The sequence below is a fragment of the Centroberyx gerrardi genome, chromosome 3 (assembly GCF_048128805.1).
Source record: "Centroberyx gerrardi isolate f3 chromosome 3, fCenGer3.hap1.cur.20231027, whole genome shotgun sequence".
In the NCBI taxonomy this organism is placed as follows: Eukaryota; Metazoa; Chordata; class Actinopteri; order Beryciformes; family Berycidae; genus Centroberyx; species Centroberyx gerrardi.
The window spans coordinates 25,745,748-25,770,347 of record NC_135999.1 but is presented as its reverse complement, the minus strand read 5'-3'; the positions used below and the strand labels follow the sequence as shown (position 1 = coordinate 25,770,347).

The 24,600-nt window shown below is 45.6% G+C and overlaps 1 protein-coding gene across 1 annotated transcript in view; it reads left to right on the top strand.

Annotated features, from left to right (window-relative positions):
* Positions 1-24,600, top strand: part of crebbpa (CREB binding lysine acetyltransferase a) — a 48,521-nt gene that overhangs the window by 5,345 nt on the left and 18,576 nt on the right. Inside the window, exons 2-13 of the mRNA XM_078290595.1 lie at positions 4,375-5,096; positions 12,261-12,440; positions 12,672-12,924; positions 14,783-14,896; positions 16,407-16,682; positions 16,860-16,959; positions 17,202-17,339; positions 17,674-17,791; positions 17,978-18,149; positions 18,602-18,664; positions 20,995-21,116; positions 23,949-24,161. Of these exons, the coding sequence (XP_078146721.1) occupies positions 4,375-5,096; positions 12,261-12,440; positions 12,672-12,924; positions 14,783-14,896; positions 16,407-16,682; positions 16,860-16,959; positions 17,202-17,339; positions 17,674-17,791; positions 17,978-18,149; positions 18,602-18,664; positions 20,995-21,116; positions 23,949-24,161 (2,471 nt within the window). The remainder of the gene's footprint in view (positions 1-4,374; positions 5,097-12,260; positions 12,441-12,671; positions 12,925-14,782; positions 14,897-16,406; positions 16,683-16,859; positions 16,960-17,201; positions 17,340-17,673; positions 17,792-17,977; positions 18,150-18,601; positions 18,665-20,994; positions 21,117-23,948; positions 24,162-24,600) is intronic.

Genomic DNA, 24,600 nt, shown 5'->3' with positions numbered 1-24,600 from the left:
TGTGTGTGGTGTTGTTGTTTTTTTCAGACATTTGAATTTGAGACTGGTTGGGCTTGTGTAGTGTGAAGCGCTCCAAGACTGAAATCTGAGAGGGACATTGGCAACAGCGAATGAGAGTTTACCTCAAGGGGGAAGAAAAAGAAAATTAACCAGAGGAGAAGTCACTTTTAATAACAACACCCACTCGCGTAGATATGTTGAGGTCAGCAAGATTCCCAACTCCACTAGCTCCACTCTGGGTAAGTTACTATAGTATTTAATTTGGAGGAATAATTGTCATATAAAATAGTATAAAATGGCAGCATGCCTGGATCAGTCCACACAAATTAAATGAAAGAAGTCTGATACATAGTTCCTCAATTCAAGTTCATCAATAATGTAATGTCACTTCAAAATACATTCGTAAACTGTAGCTTCTGTACCATATAGCAAGAAACGGTAGAACACCTATTTTGTAATTACAGCGAACTGTTCTGGACAAAGGGGAAAACGTTCTTGAATGACAGAGTCGGGTTGTGTGTGAATCCCTCGTCTTCATGTGTGACGCTCATCTTTGTCCTGTCGCGTAATGTGAACAGCTTCGCAACCAGATGGCAAGCAGACCAGTCGTTTAGTCTGAGCTGCCCTAGTCGGACTAGTCTTGAACAGTGTTATAGTCTGACCTAAGCTTCGCAAACATGCTACATTAAATAAGTGGAGTGGAATAGAGCGTTGGTATCGATAAGCGGTATCAACAATGGTATCGATATCTATCAAATCCTAACAATTAGGGATGCACTGATATATCGGCAGACTAACGGTATCGACTGATATTGGCCCAATATTATTTTTACTGCTGATATTTGGCCCGATTTGTGGAATTTTATATTTTCATTTTTGTGACCTTTTTTCCTAGGAGTATATCAACTGTCAAATTAGCAACAGAATACAACTAATATGGTCTGTTGTTTAAAAGCCACTTAGTAAAACCACTTAATTATCTTAAGATGGGCATGTCTGAAAAGCTTAACTTGTTTTGCATCTGCCTTTAGAGATTCTTACGAAACTGCGTATTGGTATAAGCCTCAAAAAACATCGGTGCATGCCTACTAACGATAATCAGCCTTGGAGAGCGCTCAGTCTTTCTACACGTGTGGCCTAAATGAACAGACTCTTAATGCAGGTCTTCCCTCAGGGCCTGAGAACGAGCCTGTTTGTCTGCAGACCAGACTAACTCATGTTGGCTGGTTGGTAGCATTGGTTTTCCCTCCAGATTATTTCTGCTGACTGCCTAGCAGCTGCTGGCAAGATTAATATTTTCTGCTCTCTTAATAACTCTCTGTCGAGAAATGGGCAAGATTGGTTCTTGGATGTTTCAGAGATGGCCTGATGATTCACTTGTTTACAAATTTAGTACTTTCGTGCCTTTTGTGTACTTTTCCACAGCATTCATGATTACTCTGTGTTATAATTTGTAGAGCTTAATTCAGAATTGGCTATGTCCCCTTTCCCAAAATCTTTTTTGCCCCCACCTTTTTCCATTGTCCTATTTCTTTAACAGGCATACCTTCTCAAGAGTGTTATTCCCCACAACGAGAAACCTTAAAGTTTTGTTGAAAGAGCTGTGATTGATGACATTCCCAGCGCTAAGTGGTTTGCTTGCCCCCCTGCTGTGATGCTGAACAGCAAGTGAAAGCCCAGGCAGCCAGGCCGGCGTGCTGCACCTGTCCCACTCAGGCCAGACACTCGGCCTTGGGGCAAGATGACAGACAGCCGCAGTCTGGACCACTGCTGGGGTTACCAAAGCTGCTGCTGCTGCGGCTATTTATAGCCTCTAACTCCCAGACGGGAGCCACAGGGGATAGAGCAGGAAAGAGAGTAGAGGAGCAGAGAGCAGTGTGGCCTCTGGGAATGGTGGGGCAGGGAGTTGAGGAGGAGAAGTGGGTGAAGGAGCATATGAAGGGAGGAAGGAAAGGAAACTGAGCATGGAAGAGGGGAAAGTAAAGAAAGGAGGCTGCAAGGTGAGATGAGTAGTACCCCCTTTCTGTCTCCCTTCTCCCTCCTCCCATGGCTGGAGCTCCCCCGACTGCATGGCGCTACCAAACCCAAACATTGCTTTGCATTTTGGTCTCCAGCCAAGGACCTTGGGGGCAAGGTCGTAGAAAGTGTGTTTGTGTCCATTTAGAAAACATGTGTTTGAAATGAACGCTGCTGCTTTGTGAAAGAACATCCATGCGGCCGCTGGTTTAGTTGAGAGGCGGGGGTGAGAGGAGCAAGTGAGGGAAGACGGATGGTCCCCTCTGCCCCAGCCAAGCTTCCTCCACATGGAGCACCTGCTTGCCTGATGCCAGGGAGAGACAGCGGGGCAGCGCAGCAGAGCTGGAAGGCTGTGTTTACTCAGGGAAGTGCGCAGGCCAAGTGGCCTCATCAAAGGCTGAATCCTGCCTGAATCTCAATGAAGACGTCCAGCAGCAGCAGACGGCAGACGAGGGAAACTGCCTAGCTCTGCCTGCTCTGTTCTGTCCTCTCCCATCCCACAGCAGTCAGAACAGGACAGCCGCATTCAACTTAAAGGAGGACACTGTTTGGGTTATATGTAGGGCAGAAAACTTAGTTTTTTGCTTGTTGGTTACAGTTGCAGGTACAGCTTAAAATTCACTGCTTTACCAGCCAGCTGGATTTTTATAGTGGAATCAGAGCTTGACATCATGGTTGGCTACCTGCCAAAGTAGCCAAACTTACCAGTCAGAGAAAATGATCCAAATTAATTAGCATGAGGCTGGTGTTAATTTCCTGATGTGGTTCTTTTTTATCTTTCAACTTCGAAAAACTGACTGAAGACAGAGTGAGCCAATCCAAAACACAGAGTTGACTTTGATAGATTAAGGAATTCTGAGTTAGGAATGGTTTCTGTTCCTGACTTGCTAATTACAGTCTAATTAGTGATTTAATTGTCTTTTGGTGTCAGTCAGAAATTCCCAATTCTGCTTAGCTGTTTCATGCCAGACAATTAACACTCCCCCAGTGTACATGGGCATGCACACGCACCTACCTCCCATCTTTCTTGTCGTCTTAATCACTTCATCTGCCTCAAACAAACCGCAGCTCCCAGGGCTGTCTGCATTACGCTCACACTTCCGGATGGTGTGACACAAATATTCCTCCCTCACCCCCTCCTCGGCCCAGCAGGAACCCTTGAGTGCTGTTGGATTCTCACTGCTGTCACACTGTGTTTGTCAGCCAGCAGCGCCGCTCCCGTTTATCACTCTGCGTCTTGTTTCTCTCTTATGCTGCAGGGAGAGGGCACGATGCAGCACCAGTTAGCATGTTGGCTCATTAGTGTCCCATAATTGGAAATGTTGGGAAGCATTTGTGCTCAGAAGGAGGGTCAGCTGAGGAGTAAATGAGAGGATATTTTCTGTGTTCAGGGGAGGGGGGCTCCTATTTATGTGTGGGGAATTGTGAGCTGAGATGCCAGCAGCAAATGGAGGAAATGCAGATGCTTACCACTGAATGTGTCTTGTGCAGTTTTCCATTGTAGGTGTTAGTGCTTGAATTTGCTGAGAGTTGATATTTTCATATAGAAATATCTATATGAAAATATCATGTACCTTTTTTTTGGTTTCTGATACTGACGAGGTGCTTGTTTACGGCAAATACTTTTTTATATCAGTTTGCATAAATTGCATTTAGAAATTGATTGGAAGTTGATCAAGCAACCTGTAGCCGATACCTCAAAATTCACCTGGATAGGCTCCGATTCTGATACTGGATATCGTGCCTCCCTAATTACAAACAATCCCGAAATGATTTACCATTAAATGTGACAGTATAGTAGAAATTAAATCAATCAAACTGCTGTCGAACACGGCGCTGCAAGCAATTGTCTGCATACTCACTGCGACTTGAGGCCTGTTTGTTTAATGACACTCCACGCCAGATGGAGTCTTTATAGTCTCTGCTTGCGCGGTCATACAAGTGCACATATCCTCTCACAACTTCAGCAAGTCTAGCCTCGCACTGATTCATCTTGGAAATGAGCAGAGGAAAGAGGAACATGATGTAAATAACGGAAATAAACCGGAAAAGCGTGGCCAACCAATCATGTAACATTGTTGACCAATTACAGTCAGTGGTGTATTGGGGGGCAGTGAACGAAACTGTGAAAATTTTCACTAGTTCAGCTGGCGAGCCTGTGCACACAGTGGCAATCAAAGCCAATGCAACACAAACATTTTGCCTGTGCGAACACGGCAAATTTCAATTTTGTTTCTACTATACTGCCACCTTAACAGTCTCCCTCCATTTCTCCTTCTCCTCCCCTTTTCCCCTACCACTTCATCCTCCACTCTCCTGCTCCTCTTCCTCTTCCCCCCTTTCCTTCTCTCCCAGTAGATCTGGGGTCTCTGTCCTGGGATGATTTGGAGAACGACCTTCCAGATGAGCTGATCCCTAACGGAGGAGACCTGGGCCTGATGGGCGGGATGCCCTCCAATGGCGGCTCTGCACCTGGTGCTGGCGGACCGGGTGGCACCCCAGCGGGCCTTGGTGGAGGCGGCGGCACCACCATTGTTCCGGACGCAGCCGCCAAGCACAAGCAGCTCTCGGAGCTCCTTCGAGCCAGTAGCACCTCCAGCCTCACAGGCGCAGGGCTGAACTCAGCCAGCCCTCAGCCGGGCGGCATGGGGGCCCAGCTGGGCGCGCCACTGGGGAAGAGCCCCCTGGGCCAGGGCTCCCCAAACAACCACCCGTCCCCCCAGGCCCAGAAAGCAGGAACACCCACTGGAGTAGCAGGGCAGAACAACAGCAACAACACAGCAACTATGGGCTTCAACCAGGCGATGATTAACAATAGCCAGGGCCATGCTGGGCTCCTGGCCCAGGGGGGGCAGCCCCAGCCCGGCCAAGTGATGAATGGCGGCCTGGGACCGGGGGCCGGGAGAGGCCGGGGAGCTGGGGTGGCAGGCATGCAGTACCAGGGACCGACCATGCAGGGGGCAGCGCCGGGCCCTGGAGGAGCAGGAAGTGCGTTGGCAGAGACACTCACCCAGGGGGGGCAGCAGATGGGAGCTCATGCCACCCTCAATGCAGCTCAGCAGGCAGGCAATATGAACAAGGTGAGTCACACTCCCATTCACATTCACCATCCGGTCATGTAAAGTCTGTGTGTGAGTCTTACGCTCAGACGAGAGCCATGTGTATAGAGGCACGCATTGGAAACGTCATTGGCACTCATTCATTATTTGTACAGAAATTAAGATTTATGTAATTCATGGATTGTGAGGATAGGGGGTGGGTGGAAATAGTTTGACATTGGACACAAATGGATTTTCTTTGAAACTGAGCCATTTGGAAGGACGCAGACTCTTGACAGAAACCCTCCATGTGCTTGATGATGTGTGTGTGTGCGCTTGTGTGTTGGTGCCCTTGTCTGGACAATGTAGCTCGATTTTTGAATGCACTTATGCGGCTTGTATGTGATACTTGCCAGTGCTTGGCTTTATGTGGCTCTTAATTGGCCAGTTAATGAGAGCGGAGATGTTCCATGGTCGACCATAAAACTGCCGAGGCTTTGTTTCAAATGGCTTGATATATTCACTGCAGCAGCCCTCCAAGGCCTTGGAGAACAACAATAAAGAGCTTTATCAAAGCCTTTCGCACTCCAAGTTGCTCTTTTATTTGTCTGTGCATGTTGTGTATGCATCCGCATCTACATAGCAAACTGATTGTCTCATTGGCACTAGCATGGTCTTTTGTCTCTTTTCTCTCATTTTCATTGCTTGGACTCAGTTTAGAAATGAAATGGACACACTCCACACTTGGCAGCTCTACCCTAACTTTTGGCAGGGAGCTGATATTGACACTATTGTCAACCGCTCAGTCATTAGCTGCGTTTGCATGGAGCCTTTTAATCAGAATAGTAGCCCAATCAGAATAAAAATGCCTCATATAAACGCCTCAATCAGAATAAACTGGCCGATCTGAATGAAATTTCATTCCGTTTGAGAGGGGTGGTATAACCCTTTCATAATCCGGTCGATGAATAAAATTTTGTCATGTAAACACTCACTCCGATCACTTTCTTTATCTCGCCTCTTTCTGCACATGCTCGCGCATTTAACGTAAGTAACATCAATTACGTTACCCTTTTTTTTCGGGAGGATTCGAATGGATGTGCTTGTTATTAATCCCGGGGCGCTCGGGCTTGATGTAGGCGGCGCAGCCCGTTTTTATATCAAGTCCGCCTCTCCGGGCCATTTTCGGTTTACAGTGGTGAAAATTACAAATGGACCCAATCATTGCGGGGACAAAACAAAACGTCTTTTTCTGAAACTTATGGAGTCGTATGTTTTGATAAAACTGTTGCTTCATCAGAAAGAACAGCAGTAAAGAAACAACCGACGCAGGTCCATCTTTTAAAAACGTAAGCCCATGTTAGAGTTCTGGATTCGGTGTTTTGCGCATGTCAGAAACTTTTATTCTGATTACATACTGTGGAGCATGTAAACGCACATCTCAATGCAATCGTTATATTTAGCGCTCATGTAAACACTTGCGTGGCAATCTTCCTTCGGAATGATTTCATTCAGAATGGGGAAAAAAAATGTCTCATGTAACAGCAGCTAGTGTCAAGATCAGTCCAGGGATTTTAATGTGTGTGTGTGAAAGAGAGCGTGTGTGTATATATAGTGTCATGGACTGTTTACCTAAGCTTGCCACCAGTGTGGTTTCACAGGAAATCAGTAGGAAGCCATCTATTCTGCTGGCAACACACTGAAGCTGTCTGTAACCACAACACAGACAAACACTGCTAGCTGCTGAGAGTGGACTTGGGAGGCAGGGGAGACAGTGAATGTGTGCGTGTTGAGATTTATTGTCAGCGAGAACAGGTGCACATCCTTTAACCACAACAGAGAGATGAAGAGCTGATGTAAAAGTATCGACAATGTGGGGACTATCATAATTTGTCTGAAAAAGGAAGGCTTGGTCTATGTGTGTTGTAATCTCAGCCAGTCTGCTGTGATTATCATGTCACCAACAGCTCCAGAGGAGCAAGCTGAGGGGTGAACGCCACTAGACCCAGTCTTTGTCATGCTGTGTGTGGCTTCCTCTATTGTGCTTTAAGTGCAAGTTGTAAATCTCTTTCTGGGCATGTGTGTGTGAGAGACTGCCGTCAGTCTTTCCCGCCCCCACGGTTCATTTGTTATTGTGTGAGTGTGAACCCTCCCCTCTCTTTCTCTGGCTCGTTGGCTGGCTATTTGCCCTGTCAGTCACTTGGGGAAAGGCAGGTATTGTAAACCACTTAATCAGTTAGAATGACAGAGGGCGAGCGCGATGAGAGAGAAGGAGGGAGGGTAGTTTGGCTGAATGCACTCGGTCCCTCCCCAGTCTGGCCTGGCAGTGGAGTGGTGAGATGATCGCTGGCAACTGTGCTGCCTGGCGCTGTGTGGAGTGTGTCAGCGAGTAGGGGGACTGAATGGGAGAGCGAAGTGGAGGGGCGCGTGTGCATGTGTGTCCGCCCGCTCAGCTGTGTTGAAAGGCTGCCAATCTCTGGTCGTCTCAGCTGGGTCTTTTTTATCTGGTCTGTTGGAGTGGTGTCAACAGCCTGGGGGACACTGCCTGGCCAGGCATGGCTGAGTCTGGTCTGCTCTGCCAGCAGCTCAGGGGATGAGAGTGCAGCCGTGAGTAGATCAATGTGTAGAGCATGGCAGAAACAGGGATTTTATTCCCACTGGGGCCACCCGTGTTAAATATGTATGCAGTCATGGTACTGTAAGGCACTTTGGATTAAAATGTCAACTAAAAGGAGGGCGGGATTTGAAGGGCAGGAAACGGAGCAGAAAGGGAAGATGGGGTCAGATTGCCAGGGCAAAATGGGAGGAAAGAAGCAACTTTAAGTGTTTCTGATTTGTTGTCAGTGCAGGAAACCATTTTTCTCCACAGACTACACTAGGGATGGGTACTGGAATTTGGTACATTAGAGATACTGGCCAAATTACTAAGGATTTGAAAAATTCTGTATCAATTTTCAGTTCCAATGACGTTAAATAATGAACACACAATGCGTCTACTTGTTTCTGTGCTCTGAATTTGGAAAAATGGGAGACCAAAAAGATAATATGTTGTTATACCATGTGGTATCCTAGAAGCTGGGTCTGCTGGTCTCGAGCGCTACTGGCATACAAATACACTACTGAAAAGATGAACAAATGGTCTAAGCAGATGATGACATAGCAAAATGTAACACGTGTGGCTTGTAAGCAAGGCTATATGTCAAATTTATGAAAAACATTTGCAAATGCACGGAATGAACTTGAATCAATGTCTTTGAATGCATTAGAGTAAGGGACCCAGCTAGCACTTGGAGTGTGACAACAACATCACAGCCTGAGCCTCGCTCTCAGCTGACACCCACACCATCCTCCACATCTGCTCCTCGTTCGCCAAGTGGAGACAGGAACTGGAATAATGCGATTGCTAGTCAACTGTTAAACCTACTTAGCTGTTAGCATGTATCCTAGCTAGGGATGCACCGATCCGACTTTTTCAGTCCAGATACCGATACCGATAACTGGGCTTTGGGTATCGGCCGATACCGAGTACCGATCCGATACCAGTGTTTAATTAATAAACTGTAGGCTATGCCTCACTGTGTGGAAGAGACTGAGATCATTCTTTTATGTGTAAAGCAACATCAGGCTTGACTTTAACATTGCTTTCCTAACTTTGTAAAACAAAATGTAACAAATAAATACATAGATATAAATGTACTCAATTGTTATTTATTATTAAAATAATAAATAATCGTGCTCCAGCAACTTGGTAAAACATCTTCAAAATTAACAGGAATTACAATTCAAGTGTAAACCTTTTAAATGCAGCAACAAATTGGTCAGGAATTAAAATTCCAGTATAAAACAATACAACTGCATCAAATGAGAACAAAATGTAAACATTAAATCACAATTAAGTCACAAACTAGTGCAAACAAACTTGATCAATTAAATCACAATTCACACAAGTAGTATAAACAAGTAACTTGGTAAAAACAAAACATTCAAAATATGCAGAATAAACCTAAATTACTGAAATAACTCTGGCTTAACTGGTAATCTTGCTTTATGAAACAGCCCTCAGAAAAAAAATCAAGGTATGTTAGTCTGACTATGTGTCGGCCGAATGGAGCAGCAGTACCTGACGAACACGGAAAACACTTTAAATCGTGTTGTGGCAGGAAACAACGTTGACCTACAGCCGAGTCCCCGTAAACCTTGGATTTATGAATGGAGTCTGGCTGGACGCGCCGATTGTATAATTGGTGGAAAACTACTTTACCTCGCAGGTTAAATGGCAGCCTGCTTGGCCGCGCGGTGACCCGGGAGAGTTTAAACATATAACCGAGACAAAGTATTCATGCAGGTGTGTTTTTAACTACCGAGCATCAGCACCGACCCCCGGTCAGCTCACCCCGACCCCCGGTCAGCTCACCCCGACCCCGGCTCTGTTATGAGGGTTGGGCGCCAGGTTAGCTTGTTAGCCTGGATGCTAGCTGCGGGAGGCTCGCGCCCCACGAGCGAGAATTCAGTGCGCGAGACGCTGCGCGCGGCAGGCGGGATCCTCCGGAGCTGCTGGACCGGAGGAGCCACCGGATGGACCGAAGGCAAATGGCCGGGTCTACCGGGTCTACCGGCCTACTGGCGCGCTGCTGACGCATGAAGTAGTATGCGCACGTAGACATAAACATAGAATTGAATTGAATAGATCGGCCCCATTGTCACCGATACCCGATCCAGCTATTTGAGTCAGTATCGGACCGATATCCGATATCAGTATCGGATCGGTGCATCCCTAATCCTAGCTCAGGTACCGAAAAAGTACTGAATTGGTACCAGAACCAAAATAAGGAACTCGAACCCAAACCAAAACTGAAAAATGTCAGAACGATACCCTAGGCTACACTGGCTGTTAATCTCAAACATTTGCAATTTTCTCTATTCTACCATTGAACAAGATTTGGAAAATAGGACTGCTGAGTTATGGTTGATTACCTATCAAAATGGCTAATAGAGTAGACAAACTTGCCACTGATGGCCAAAATTGACCAGCATTTGGCTGGTGGCTGGTGTTAAGTTGCCGGCCAGTTTATTGTAATGTGAGTGGGTAGTTGGACAGCGTTGGAAAAAGGAACAATGTTTTTTCCTCTGATTTCACTGGTTGCATCCTCCACTCGTCTGAGGTTGAGATGATCAGAGGAGGAGAAAAAGCTGGAAGGATTTCTATAGGCAAGGGGTGGAGAAGTCCCTCCTGCCAATAGCTGGTGTCATGCTGAGCTGTCATGGTGCCACAGCATCAGTGGGCTGGGCTGGACTGAACTGGGCAGAGCTATCCTGGCACAACTGCATTGGCAGACCATATAAGGGGGTCTTATAGTGACAAATCAGCATTGAGATGGAGGCAGAACTCTGTTGGCATGTTGGTGCTATTTGACAAATTTAGCTGAGTAGTCACAACAAAGTAAATAATACCTAACATCTTACTTTGTGCCGTCTGCTTTATATGTATCTTTTCGCCTTGAGAAAGGAAGTGTATGTTAGTCCCGCCCTGCTCACCCACAGCCGGTCAGGTTCATGCCACAGCACTCATTTTGATCGTCTACTTTGAAATGGAATTCAGGCTGAGGCAACGGCATCTGTGAAGCCATCACAGATGCTGCAGAAGCAGACAAATGAGCACAGCCAATCTGCAATAAAAAAAAAGCAATGCCGAGGTTCTCCACATTTTTGAATGGGTTTCAACATGGGCTTTCAATAGGGCTGCTCGATTATTGCAAAAATCATAATCACGATTATTTTGATTGATATTGAGATCATGATTATTTGACACGATTACGCATTGACTTTGGGAACATCATGCATTTATTGAACTTAAAAAAAAAAAAATCTTTTTAATACTGGATTTCTTTGAACTTTAAATATAATTGAACTGAAAAACAAAGAATTAAATGAAAATAAATAAATACAAGTAAAAAAATGAGATAAATAACTCAAAAATATATATAAAAAATAATAACAAACTATGTTGTAGTGCACTGTCACAACCTACTGCAAAATATTCAACATATTGGTAAACTATATCTCTATAGGTCAGTCAGTCAGTCAGGTAACAGAGGCACAAAATCAAAAGTTGCCCACGTATATAAATGGATCTAAATTGATCTCTAATGCACCTGATGTGCGCATCATGTCGTTTGGAGAGAGTCTCCCGGTGTGAAAACAAAAGTGAAACTTAACATTCCACAGTCAGTAACGGGGATTTGCAGACAGTAACTCGTTTTCGCTGCCCTACAGACTTTAACGGAAGGTGACTTTAATGTTACCTTGTGGTATTGAAGTAACGTTAGTGGAATTAGGTAATTTACCCGTGTCTCAGTGCTTCAGTGCATAGAATTGAACACGCGCCGTGGGTCTGCACAGGGTTTCCACACCAATTAATTTGTTTTACCTTTCCCGTCGACCAACGGCTCTCTTTCTGTCATCTTCTACCAAGGAAGGTTTAAAAATAAACGGAGAAACGCGCCAGCTCTCTGTTACCGACTTGAGCTGAAACTACAACGCACCACAGCGTGTTTGAGCTTTGGAGGAGGGGCGGAGTGCACCGCTGCGAGTGAAAGGGGTGCGCTGGATTTACAACACAAGACAAAACGAGAGCAACATTGCTAAACGGAATGCGGCACAAAAATCGTTTTATCTCGATTTTCTTGTTTTCATAATCGTGGGATGCCAAAATCGTAATCGAAAATAAAATTTGATTAATCGCCCAGCCCTAGCTTTCGATTCTTACCGCTTTGCTCCATTGCTGTTGTTGGTATGAGTTCCCTGCTCTGTGGCTGCTAGCCTCACCTTGACAGCCACACCTTGACAGCCACACCTTAGCTCACTGCTGACCACACCAACAGTAAAGGCATAGGCCAAAAAACATCTAAACATCATTGAAAAGCCAGTTTCAGGCAAACTAGGGGGAGACTCATGCATACACATGGTCACAGACAGAGTGGTCATTTATAACACATTCTATTTCTTTATTATTTTATGTTAAAATTGCATACTGTTGCTTTAACCTCATTCATTGAACTGCATTGTATTGTAATGGTACTCATTTTTCGTGTTGCGTTGATCTCCTGCTTTTATCAAGAATCTCACTTTTTGGACATTTTTGGAATTCCATTAACTGATTTTTTTTTTTTTATCCCTTCTCTCTCGTCTGTCTGTTGGTGTTTCCAGATGGGCCTGGGCAGTAATGGGGGTCCATTTGGGGCGCAGGCCTATGGTCAGGGTGCAGCGGGGTCGGGTCAGCAGCTCAACTCCCAGCAGCAGCTCCAGAACAAGGCTGCCCTCGCCAACAGCCTGCCGCCCTTCCCCAGTGAGCTCAAAGGGGCCGCCGTCACTAGCGTGCCAAACATGGTTAGTACACATTAATTTGCTGTCCTCTTATTAATTCTGTTCTATTCAATAAAGAACAGACTTGATTTATAGAAAAGAATTCGGTGGAAACCATGATGATGTTTTATAGTGTTCGCATACAAGTGCTGACCTGAATTCTCTTTAGAACCAAAGTAACCATGGATGTTATTTTAACTCATCTCAACTTGGACATTTCTTTGTCTGTCTTCTTCTTCGTCCCCCATGCAGCAGCCCCAGCAGCAGGCAGCCATGTTGCCCCTGGCCGGCGGCGGTGGCGTGGCGGTGCCGGCGGCGGGCCCCACGGCCGACCCAGAGAAGCGCAAGCTGATCCAGCAGCAGCTGGTCCTGCTGCTCCACGCACACAAGTGCCAGCGGCGGGAGCAGGCCAACGGGGAGGTGAGGGCCTGCGCCCTGCCCCACTGCCGCACCATGAAGAACGTCCTCAACCACATGACCCACTGCCAGGCCGGCAAGTCCTGCCAGGGTGAGTTGGAGCTCCAGCATTTGAAACTGTCAAATAATCAAATGAACCTGATGATTTCCAGATATTGAAAAGTTTGGACATTGGACAAAATGGTTAGAAAAGAAAGGGGAAAATACTGTTCCTCAGTCCTGACACGCAACTGCACATTTTGTGTTGTTGCAGACCCGCTGTCATTTCACATGTTGTAATATTTCTTGCTGTGAAGAATTGTTAGCTATAGAAAAGTGTTACCCTTTGTGAATTGCGAGCCTTCTTGTCTTGTCTCCTTGATACATGGGTTGCACGTGGCTCATTCAATGGTTGTGGTTGCTCGTGTGTAATAGCGCTTGATATCCCACACTGGGACTTAATAAAACCGTGATATATGATTATGTACAATTAATTGTGCAGCCTTATTTCCCATCTTGGGTCACTCCTTTCTTTACATCCCTCCATCCCTCCATCCCTTCATTCGTCTTGCCTGGTCTCCTTGGTGAGGCCAGTAACACAGCCAGGGCCAGGCGCTCCAGCATACGCTCCCCTTCACTCCTCGTTGGTCACGCCACGTGTCTCACCCTAATCCAGACACGGCACAGGGGAATTTCCATCCATTTACAAAACACAACGTTGCCCACCCACCTGCCTGCCAGCCTGTCATTCTAGCTGGATAACTCTGCTGCCCCTCCCTCTCCTATTTCTTTTCTTGGGGTGGCTGTGCAGTGTTTGCTTTCTGTCTGCTAACTTCCCTGGCTCTTGAACCTCAGCCCCCATCACGCTCCTTCCTGTGTCAGTACCAGCATTGCTCTAATGAAAAATTCCCCTCAAGCCACTCTCATTTATATTTGGCTCCATCTATCGCGCTGCTCTTGGACTTGAATACTTAAGTTGAATTTCAAGCCAGACACACTCATAGGCCAAGGTGTGTAAGTGTGTAGGAGTCTGTGTCTCGTGTGCTTTTTGCTGGCCAACTCATTTCCTCTTGCTCAGGATCTCTTCATCTCACTGCCACCTAAATAACCGGGCAGCAAGACTTTGTTCCTCAACTAGCAGTTATCGTCCCTAAGATTTTAGACTAATCTGCATTCAGTTGAAGATTTGGTTCATTTTCACCTGAGGGAGCCTGGAGTCTGCGGTATCACTAGTGCTTAGTTTGGCTCGGGAGCTAAATCTGAGGCCTGGTCTTTGGTTATCACTGAATACTGAATGCGCAAAAAGCCACCAACATTATAGGCCTGCTGAAGTGTTTGAGTCTTAGCCAAAAGTGTTGGCGTATTGACAAAGATAATATAGTTTAATTGCATTTATTCATGCATGGCCCTCAAAGCTTGAAGGCATGTCGTAATTGTCCTCTTGCACATGGAGCAGCTCTCAGTGGTGCCAGGCAGCCAGCAGGGCCTAGTCTAGCCAGGCTGCGATTTCTTGTTAGATTAGCTGCTAGCACGTTAGCCTGGCCACAGCTGAGATGAGGCGACTCGAGCTGTCCAATCACGCACCAGGAACATATGTTTTAGGTTCTCTTTCCTCTCGTCCAAACGTACAACCTTCCAAGACTGGAAATTGGTGCGTTGTGCCGAACCTGAGATCTTTGACTTTGGGGCAGACAAATTTCTGTCTTTAGTTTCTTTCATTCGTTCTGGCCCTCCATCTGTCTCTTTTTCTCTCCATCTAGCTAATGTCCCTTTAGCATTTTTCTGTTGAGAAGAGCCCAAGTCTCTTGTATTTCTCATACTACCCCAAGGCCTTTATTTCCAATCTCATGTTTGTATTTTATTTTCTTATATCCCTATAAGTTCTAATCCCCGATGGTCTCTCTCTCTCGCTCTCGCTCTCGCTCTCTCTCTCTCTCTCTCGCTCTCTCTTTCTCTTTCTCTCTCTTCAGTGGCTCACTGTGCATCGTCCAGACAGATCATCTCCCACTGGAAGAATTGCACGCGACACGACTGTCCCGTCTGCCTGCCGCTGAAGAACGCCAGCGACAAGCGCACCCAGCAGCGTGAGTGTAACCTATGGGCCTAACCCTGGCCCAGGATCGCTTAGCCATTGTAAAGTTGGCCCTCTTTAATAGAGAGATCAAACGCAAGGCTGAACTTGTGCCATTGACTTGGATAGGCGAGTTTTATAGAAATCCAGACACGGCAAGTTCTGGGTTCAGCTCACAGATCCTCAGTCTTTACCTGTAGGGGATATCATATTGATATATTGAGTCACAGCATTGGAAAGAAGTTAACTTGTGTACTTCCTAACGTCATTCTATCTAAAGCATCAAAGCAGGCGAAGATGTTTGTGTGTAGAATAGGCGTATGCATATTGCCGTGCCGAGTGCAAACCCCACCAGTCAGGCAATTTATTTCTAGCTCTGTGCTCCTCCACGTTGACTAAAAGAGCTCGATGAGCAAGAGTGGAGTCCCGCTGGGCTTGTAATCTGACACACAGGAGGGATGGGAGGGAGAAAGGAGGGGGATGGAAGAGGGAGGGTGATGGAGGAAGGAGGGGACAGAGAGCGTGTGCTAGAAGAGTCCCGCTGAGCCATTGGCTGTTGAGCTGGTGGCTGCTACTCCCCACTGGAGCAGAGCTGAGTTTGACAGTCTCTCTGCCTCATACAAACCACTGTTTCTTCCCACTTTCTCTCTTGCTTGCTCTCTCTTTCACTTTTGTCATCAGATCACAGTTTCTCTCTTCTTTTCTCTAATCCCTCCCCATCTCCCCCATATCTTGATCTTCCAATTTCCCAGTCTGTTATTTCTCTGAATTACTTACATTAGTTAATTTTGCGCTGTCTTTCCAATTTTCCCTCCTCGTCACTCGTTTTTTCTTTACCTCGCCACTCTGCTCAGCATCTTTCATCACTATGAGCGTTCCAGTGTTGGTTTGTCCTTGTTTGGCTTGCATGTTGGAGAGTACAATGCCACGACTTGTGCTCACTCCTGCCAACGCAAACAGCACGCAGAATTTCTTTGTTCTGCCTCCTCCGATTTTTGTCTTTACACATACTGAGTGCTTTTTTGGCCTGACCGATACCTGAACCCAGAATAATATGCTAATGTTCTGTCCCCTGAAGGGATTTATGCATTTCTTCAGTTTTCTGGTGTTTAAAGCATTTAGCCTTAGATTAATGTTCTCACTGCTTCACACTGCTATCCTTTTGACTCAACTTTTCAAAGTTCAAGGTGTGTGTGCATGCGTGTGTGTATGTCTTGCATTCTCCCTTTACACTGTATATGCAGTCCTTTTGTCTTTGTACCTTGTTTCCCTATATACTGTAAGAACTTTGTGTTTCTGCACCGTTTCCACCAAAACAAATTGCTTTACTTTTTAATGGGCTTGGCATATAGCATCTACATTTTTGGTTTTTAGCTGGTGCTCTTATGTAGAGCAACTTAATTTGAGTGCAGCAGTAGAATAAGCTTCATCTCCTAGATGGTTAACATTACAAGCAACCAACAGTAAGGCGAATATGATGGTGTTGGAGCGTTTTGATCCGACTGCTCCATTTCTCTCTCCAGCCATGCTGAGCTCCCCCAACACGGGCCTCCAGAACCCCATGTCCTCAGTAGGCACGGGCCAACCCAGCGCCCCCACCATCAACACCTCGACCCCCATAGACCCCAGCTCCATGCAGAGGGCCTACGCAGCGCTTGGGCTGCCGTACAGCAGCCAGGCCCCTGGGCAGGCCCAGGCCCAGGCCCAGCAGGCCCCGGGGTCCGGGCAGACTCCGGCCGCACAGAATGCACAGGCCCAACAGCAGCTTCCGCAGCAGATGAGACCCATCAGTGCACTTGGTAAAGACTGATTTTATTGCGGTGATTCAATCAAAGTTGCACTGTGTTCAGGGTTAGGGTTCAAAGTCTTGAAGTCGATACAATAAGGCCTGGAAAATATTTAGAAATTTAAACAGTATTTAAGATGTGCATTTGTGTTGTAATGTCAAATCTTTTCACACTGTTCTGTGTTCACAGGTAACCAGATGGCTCTTGGAGGTGCGGCAATGGGCGTGCCCTCATCAGAACAGACAAACCTGCACACAGACTCCCTTCCCAACACACTCAACGCTAACAAGTCAGTCCACGCCCATGTGTGTTGTGAAATGCTTGCATTTAGTGATGTTGAGCTATGCGAGTGCAATTTCTCAACTTAAGATAAAGGTGGATACTTATGCATATAGGACTTACTGCATCCTAAGTTCCCTTATAAATTTACTACAATTACCTGCAAACTTAGGCACTATTTGAAAAAACAAACGCAGCGCTTAACATTCTTGTGTCCCTCTCTCCTTCCCCCCCATCCTGTTCCTCCTCCAGTCAGCTGCTGTCAGACGGGTCGGCTGTGGGCTCCATGGGCAACCTGCCCACAGCAGCACCCCTCTCTGCCACAGGCACCAGGAAAGCCTGGCATGAGCACGTCACTCAGGACCTGCGCAATCACCTCGTACACAAACTGTAAGTCCAGCCCCCTGGTGGAAAAATGCAACTGTTTGAGAAAGCAATCATGGCGTTCATTATCAGCAGAGTGGGAAATTTAACGGCAGCCACCACACAAATGCTGATGAATTATAGCTGTGGCCTGTAAGTTTGTCCTCTGTTAAAGGCCTGATTTTATTCGAATGTAGTCGGCTGGTGAAATAGTCAAAATTGCCAGTGAATTGTGGCCAGTGGATGGAAAAAGTTACTTTCCTGCTTTGGTTATCAGTACGACAGTGTATATTTTTATCCTTTTAAGTGGTGCTTCATAAATATTCATTGCTGCAAATTCTCTTCTTCCGCGGTTGTGCAGAGTACAAGCCATATTCCCCACCCCTGACCCGGCAGCTTTGAAGGACAGACGAATGGAGAACCTGGTGGCCTATGCCAGAAAGGTGGAGGGGGACATGTACGAGTCGGCGAACAGCAGGGTAGGTCTTATAAAACAGGCCTCAACTAGGGCACGACTCGGCTTGCTCAGCTTGACATGGGCACACCCCACTGTCTCCCATTATCTGCAGTAAAGGAGCCATTAGGTATAACAGATGTTACAATATGCTTATTTTGATCACCTTTTTGTAATGACATTATTTCTCCTTCCCCCTCCCTCCCTTAAGGATGAGTACTACCACTTCCTGGCTGAGAAAATCTATAAGATCCAGAAGGAACTGGAGGAGAAGAGGCGCTCACGGTTGCAGAAGCAGATCATCAACCAGGCCCCACTGGCCGCCCAGGCTGCCCAGCAGCCCGGCCTCCCCCAGCCCAACACCCTGGGCCCCAGGCCACAGAGTGAGAACAGGCTTTTACCTACAAATGTCTGAAAATCTTTGGAAAATGAGTATGACAGTTTCAGGTCTTGAACATTTTGGGAATTGGACAAGTTTGGAAAAGAACTGTATAGTAACTGATATTTTATGTGGTTGTAGATCTACTGTCATTTCACGTATTTTGATATGGATTGTTCTAAAAAGTAAGCCTTAGCTGTAATGCAATATGGCCTAGGTGACTGTTGGCATTTATCATGTTGTAAATGTTCAAATCCAATTTTTTTACATTTCTTGGATAAAGTTAAGAATAAAGTATGTAACTCTAAAATGGAAAACTATCGAGTGAGTACCCAAAAATAAGGGTCAGTGATTAGGAATGAAAGCATTCAGTGATCCTTTTTCCTTCTTGCAGACGTGTTTATTTGGCTTTTTCAAGGCAACTTCTAAGTCTTCTGTGTACTTCTTGTTTTATAGATGGACCTGTGCCTATGCCCAACGTGCCAAATCAGATCATGAATCGCATGCAGGTTTCTCAAGGTACCTCTTCCATATTGCTGTCAAACTTTCTGTGTGCATGTGTATCCATCTGTGTGTCCCTGTGTGTATGTGATTTCTTTGGGGGCATATGTTTGCATGGATGTGTGTGTGTCTATGTACATGTGTGATGGTATACACTGCCTTGAGAAAATATTCATTGTCCTTAACTTTTTCTGCATTTGTGGTGTTACAGCCTGGATGAATGTAGGATTTTTAATCACTGATCTACACACAATAACCCATAACGTCCCGCATTGGACAGATTTTTTATTTACTTATTTATTTATTTATTTATTTAAATCAATGAAAAGCTTAAATATTTTCAGCCAATAAGTATTCAACCCCTTGACATTGACACTCCAAATTGAATTAAGGGAGATCTAAATTCTTTTGTCCCTGAGATATTTCTGTAACTTCACTGGAGTCCACTTCTAGCCAGTTCAACTCATTGGACATGATTTACATTGAAATACATATGTCTCCATAAGGTTCCCACAGATGACAGGCATGTCAGAGCAGAATGTTTACCATGGAGTCCAAGGAAAGGAGATTCCGACCGATTGCCGAACCTCAGATTCAGGAGGAACAATGCGGTTTTGCATTCTTGGCATCAAGTCAAGCTTGTTCAACGTGGGCATCGGACTCCGCCAAGGGTCTGCGTTGTCCCCTCTCCTGTTTGTGATATTCATGGAGAGATATATCAAGGCACAGCTTAGGTCTGGAGAGTGTCCGGTTCGGTGACATTAGGGTGGCATCACTACGGTTTGCGGATGATGTCGCCCTTCTGGCTTTATAGGACTGTGATCTCTGATATGCATTGGAGCCGTTTGCAGCTGAGTGTTGAGGGTTGAGCAGCTGCCCCAAGCAGAAGAGTTCAGGTATCTCGGGGTCCTGTTCACAAGTGATGGTAAGAAGGATTGTGACATTGACTGCTGGCTAGGTGCATAGGCTGCTGTAATGCAGGCAGTGTATCGGACCGTGGTGGTGAAGAGAGAGCTGAGCCACAAAGCAAAGCTCTCGAATTACCGGTCAGTCTTTGTTCTGACCCTGGCTTATGCTCATGAGCTCTGAATAGTGACCAAAAGAATAAGATCATGGTTACAAGTGTCCGATATGAGGTTTCTCCGCAAGGTGGCTGGCCTCATTCTGCATGACAGGATGAGGATCAGTGATCTGGAAGGTCGAGCTGCTGCTCGTCCACATTGGGAGGAGCCAGTTGAGTTTCAGGCACCTGGTAAGGACGCCCCCAGGGTGCCTCCCTTTGTAGGTGTACCAGGCACCTGGGGTACATTCAGGACACACTGGAGGGATTATATCTCCCAACCTCCCGGGGAGCGCCTGGGGATCCCACAGGAGGAGCTGGAGGAAGTTGCTGTGGAAAAGTACATCTGGGCTGCTCTGTTTGCCCTGTTGCCGCTGTGACCCTGACCTGGATAAGCAGCTAGAAAATGGATGGAGTCCAAGGATTGTCTGTAGAATTCAGAGACAGAATTGCGACGAGGCATAGATCCGAGGAAGGCTGTAAAACAATTTGTGTTGGGAATTGACACAAACACAGCAGGTTCCAGCATTAGGAAATGTGAAAAAAATATGGAGACCCAGACTCCTTCTAGAGCCGGTTGTCCAGCTGAACTGAGCAACCATGTAGGAAGGACCTTGGTCAGGGACGTGGCAGCAGCAGCAGAGAGAACAATGAATGGAGCCAAATACAGGGAAATTCCCGAGGAGGACCTGCTTCAGATTACCGGAGACTCTAAATTGGGGTGATAGTTAATGTTGCAACAGGGCAACAACCTTAAGCATACAGCCAAATCAAAACTGGAGTGGCTTCAGAACAAGAATGCGAAAGTCCTGGAATGGTCCAGTCAGAGCACAGAGTTAAATCTCACTGGAATCTAGAATAAGTTAAAGATAGCCGTTCACAGACGCTACCCATCAAACTTGACTGAGGTTGAGCAAATTTGCAAGGAAGAATTTACAAATTCAAATTTCAAAATCCATATGTGCCAAGCTGATACAGCCGTCCAAGAAGACTTTAAGCTGTAAATGCTGTCAAAGGTGCTTCTGCAAAGAATTAAATATTTCTGTATTTCATTTACAATACATTTGCAACAATTTCTAAACATGTTTTCAGTCCATCATTATGGGGTATTTTGTGTAGCTTGTTACCAAAAAAAACCAATTGAATCCATTTATAATCCATGTGGAACACTATAAAATGCGGAAAAAGTTTAGGTGGTTGAATTCTATCCGGAGACATTTTATATGTGTAGTGCCTCTGCGTTCCTTCGTGTCCATTGCTTAACATTGTGGTCCGCTCTTGTGTGCAGGAATCAACCAGTTCAACCCCATGGCTCTGCCCAACGTCCAGATGTCCCAGGCACCCATGGGAGCCCGTGCCGCCTCCCCCATGAACCACCCACAGCAAATCAACATGAGCTCCGTCCCACCGGTGAGGGGGGAGGGGAAACATAAATCAAACATAGCGCACACACACACACACACACAAACACACAGTGGGAAAATAACATCAGCAAACACCCAAACACTGGTAAATTCTTCCTCTGGCTATTTGTCTACACTAGCAGCCACTTGGAGGTCTATTCAAAAATCTACCTGGCTGGTGAATTTTGGGAAGGACGAGTCACTGCGGCAGGTGGACAATAACAAAAAATGCAATAGTCCAGTGTTAGCAGAAGCAGGTAAATTGAGAAGAAAAGAGCAGGCCTTTGCTGATGGTGATTTCTCCGTTGTGCTGCTTCACAGTGACGGCTCTTAGTCCGAGTGTGCTAGTCAGGGACTGCAGAGCTCTTGGAAACCCAGGTGTGGGATACAGACGGTGACCTTTTTAGTACAAAATAATATTCCCAGTCATTTCCTTTATTGTCAAAGAATGGGAATTGAGTGAATGGTTAGTGCGCATCAATGGCTTTTGTGATAATTGCCAATTTTGGGCAGAAGGCGGCCTTTCCAATGTGCTATGAGAGACTAATTGAAATAGTAACCTTGCCTCATCCTAGCAAATTGATTCAAAAGCATTTGACTAGAGGCAGAACATTTAATATGACCCAATGGCTTTTCTTTTTTTTTGCATTGGTGTTAAGTACGGCTGCACTATTAATCAAACTGAAATTGCGATTTGAACATATGCAATTCTCTTTCACAGTCGACCAATCAGCGATTGTAATTGGGTAATTGGGTAGTGCAAGCTTGTTACTTGTAGAGGAAAGAGTAGAGAAGTGGCCAATGAATGACACTGAGGAGGACGAGGTTGTTGGTAAAATGATTATAGTGAACAGGGCAGGAATTATACCACGGCCAAACGGCCAGTGCCGTGGATGCCCCGGAGTGTGGCCATAATGCCCCTTCTAAAATTAACTATCCACACGGCCAGTTTGGCATGCCCTGTTTTGAACTGGCCGTTGTGCCCTTAAAAGAAAGTTGCGGATTTCCTCATTTAAAACTACATGCGATGCAGCAAATAAACAAACTCACGTTTCCCAGTGTCTCCGTCATCACGCTGGACATCAACAGTAGCGCGAGATTTCTCCCACTCCCGCAAATATGTGTAACGTTAACGTAAACATTAACAGCTAATTATTAATTAAACTGAGAGGGAGAGAGAGAAGCCATCACTAACTGCTAAGCTATCGCTAACTGCTAAGCTAAGTAACTAGCAGATCTGAAAAGCGTGTAAACAACTGTGGGATTAGCGAGAAAGTCGCTAAAAGAAGGAGAGAGCTATGAGTGCTAGAGCAGAACTAGTGTAAGTTTAAATGTACAGCGGGTAATTAGCCGCTGTAATGAAGAATATAGCAAAACTAAACGGGTTGAGAGCATCAAAAACGCTATCAGTAGCAGTAGCCTGCATGAGGCGTTTAGGGAACATCTGTAAATCGTCGCGTCTACCGATAGTCTGTATGTGAGGCGTTTAGGGGACATCTTTAATTTGTACCTACAGAAAATAACCTGGGTTACACTTACGTTATCGTGTGTTACTGGACATGTAACTAACTTTGCAGTCTGAGCCATCTTACATATGTGCTGTATCACACTGCAGCACTTAATTTTTCTATTAGGATATTTATTTTGTTGAGGAAAAAGGACTGAAAAAAGGATTTTAGTAACCATTGGTTTTGGCCTTGGTGCCCTACATTTTGGCCGCGATGCCCCAATAAATTTGTATGTATCAAAGGCCAAAGTGGCCTTGCCCTAAAAATGACTTAATTCCAGGCCTGAGTGAATGAGGATGATTTTGTCCTGAAAAATAATTCAAAATCAGTCGTTTGGCAGTAGTTTGTATTCAGACGAGCGCTCGGGTCATAAGTAAGAAGTGTAGTTGTAGTGAGTGCAACATAAGGCCATCTTGTTCCAACACCTCAAACAACACCCAAGAGTAGAGAGTATTAAGTATGCATAGCCACCAAGTCCCAAGAAACCAGTAAAAAGTGCAACCCAAGCCTGTGTAGCGGTAAAAGAGAATGTTGTTGCGGAGGATGAGAGGACTTAATCATGTTTTGCTAATAATGGAGTAGCCATGATGACTATGCAAAAAATAATTTGGAACTTAATTACATAATGGTCAAATATTGATAATCAAATATTAAAACATGAACATAAAAACATTAACAAATGTATGTTTCGGTAATGATTCGCTATTTTCCTGTACAGGGGTTTACAGTATAATTTCTTATCTTTTACAATAACATTTTGAAAGTACTTGCTAACCTGGTATCCATCTTGGATCTGTTGCTTATTGTGAGGCATCATGGAAAAATATATCTTTATTTACAAGATATTACGAACTTGACACGAGTGCAGAAGAATGTAGCGGAGGATGAGAACAATGCCCTTGCACACAATGTTTTTTCCTTCATAATCTCTTCAATCTGAAATAATAATTGTAAATTGACTTAGTTATACTTTACTATGAATTATAATGAACAATATGCATTTGTTTTAATAGAATATTTAGAGTTTATTAAGATCAAAATGCAGCCAAAGATCCATTGAAATAGATAGGGACATATAATGGTAATGAGAAGTTTTGCTTAAAATGTTTAAACCATACAATGATGTTCAATATTTATACCTTATATACCGCCCTCTTCCCAATATTATGCAGCCATAGTGTTGATGCAAGGATGAAAACAATCAGAATTAGTTGGTCACTTACCTCAACGTGATTAACCATCGCAATGGCTTGTGTTTCTAGTGTGGTCAGTAGAAACTTGGAACTCATGGTAACATCCCATGCCCATACCTTCCCTTTCCTGCCGTCTAGATGGGCATGTCCCCCTCCAGGATGCCCCAGGCCCAGGGCATGATGGCGGCGCATGGCGGTGGCAGCATGGTGGGGCAGACGGCCAGCCAGGGACAGTTTCTGGCTCAGACCCAGTTTCCTCCAGGATCCGCCGCCGTCGCCGCTACGGGTGCCATGAATGTCACCGTGGGGCCTGGCATGGGCCAGCCACAGGCACAGGCTGCAGTCACCCAGGTGAGACATGGAGAGACACGTGACACGTGTGGCTTGCTCTGGGTAATGCTGTCCGTTTTCGGACTAGACTCGCTACTAAGTTTTGCTAATTCAGACTAGCTGCTGGGGAACTAATCTAAAACTACTTTAACCAATCATACTAGCCGCTACTTGCTTTTAAATTATTCTCAAACCAATCACAAGGTGCTCTCTAAACCCAAATCTCTGTGTGGTGTTATGTTTGTCTTTGTTGTCTGTCTGACCTTGTGACTGTATGTTTGTCTGCTTATCTCGTGTGTGTGTGTGTGTGTGTGTGTCCGCCTGCCCTTTGTGTGTGTCCTTCTCTCCAGCAGCAGCAGCAGCAACAACAGAGCGCTAACCTCCCCATGAATGCACTTGGCCCCTCGTTGGGCCCCCAGCTAGCCTCCTCCCAAACCCCCTTGCACTCCACGCCTCCGCC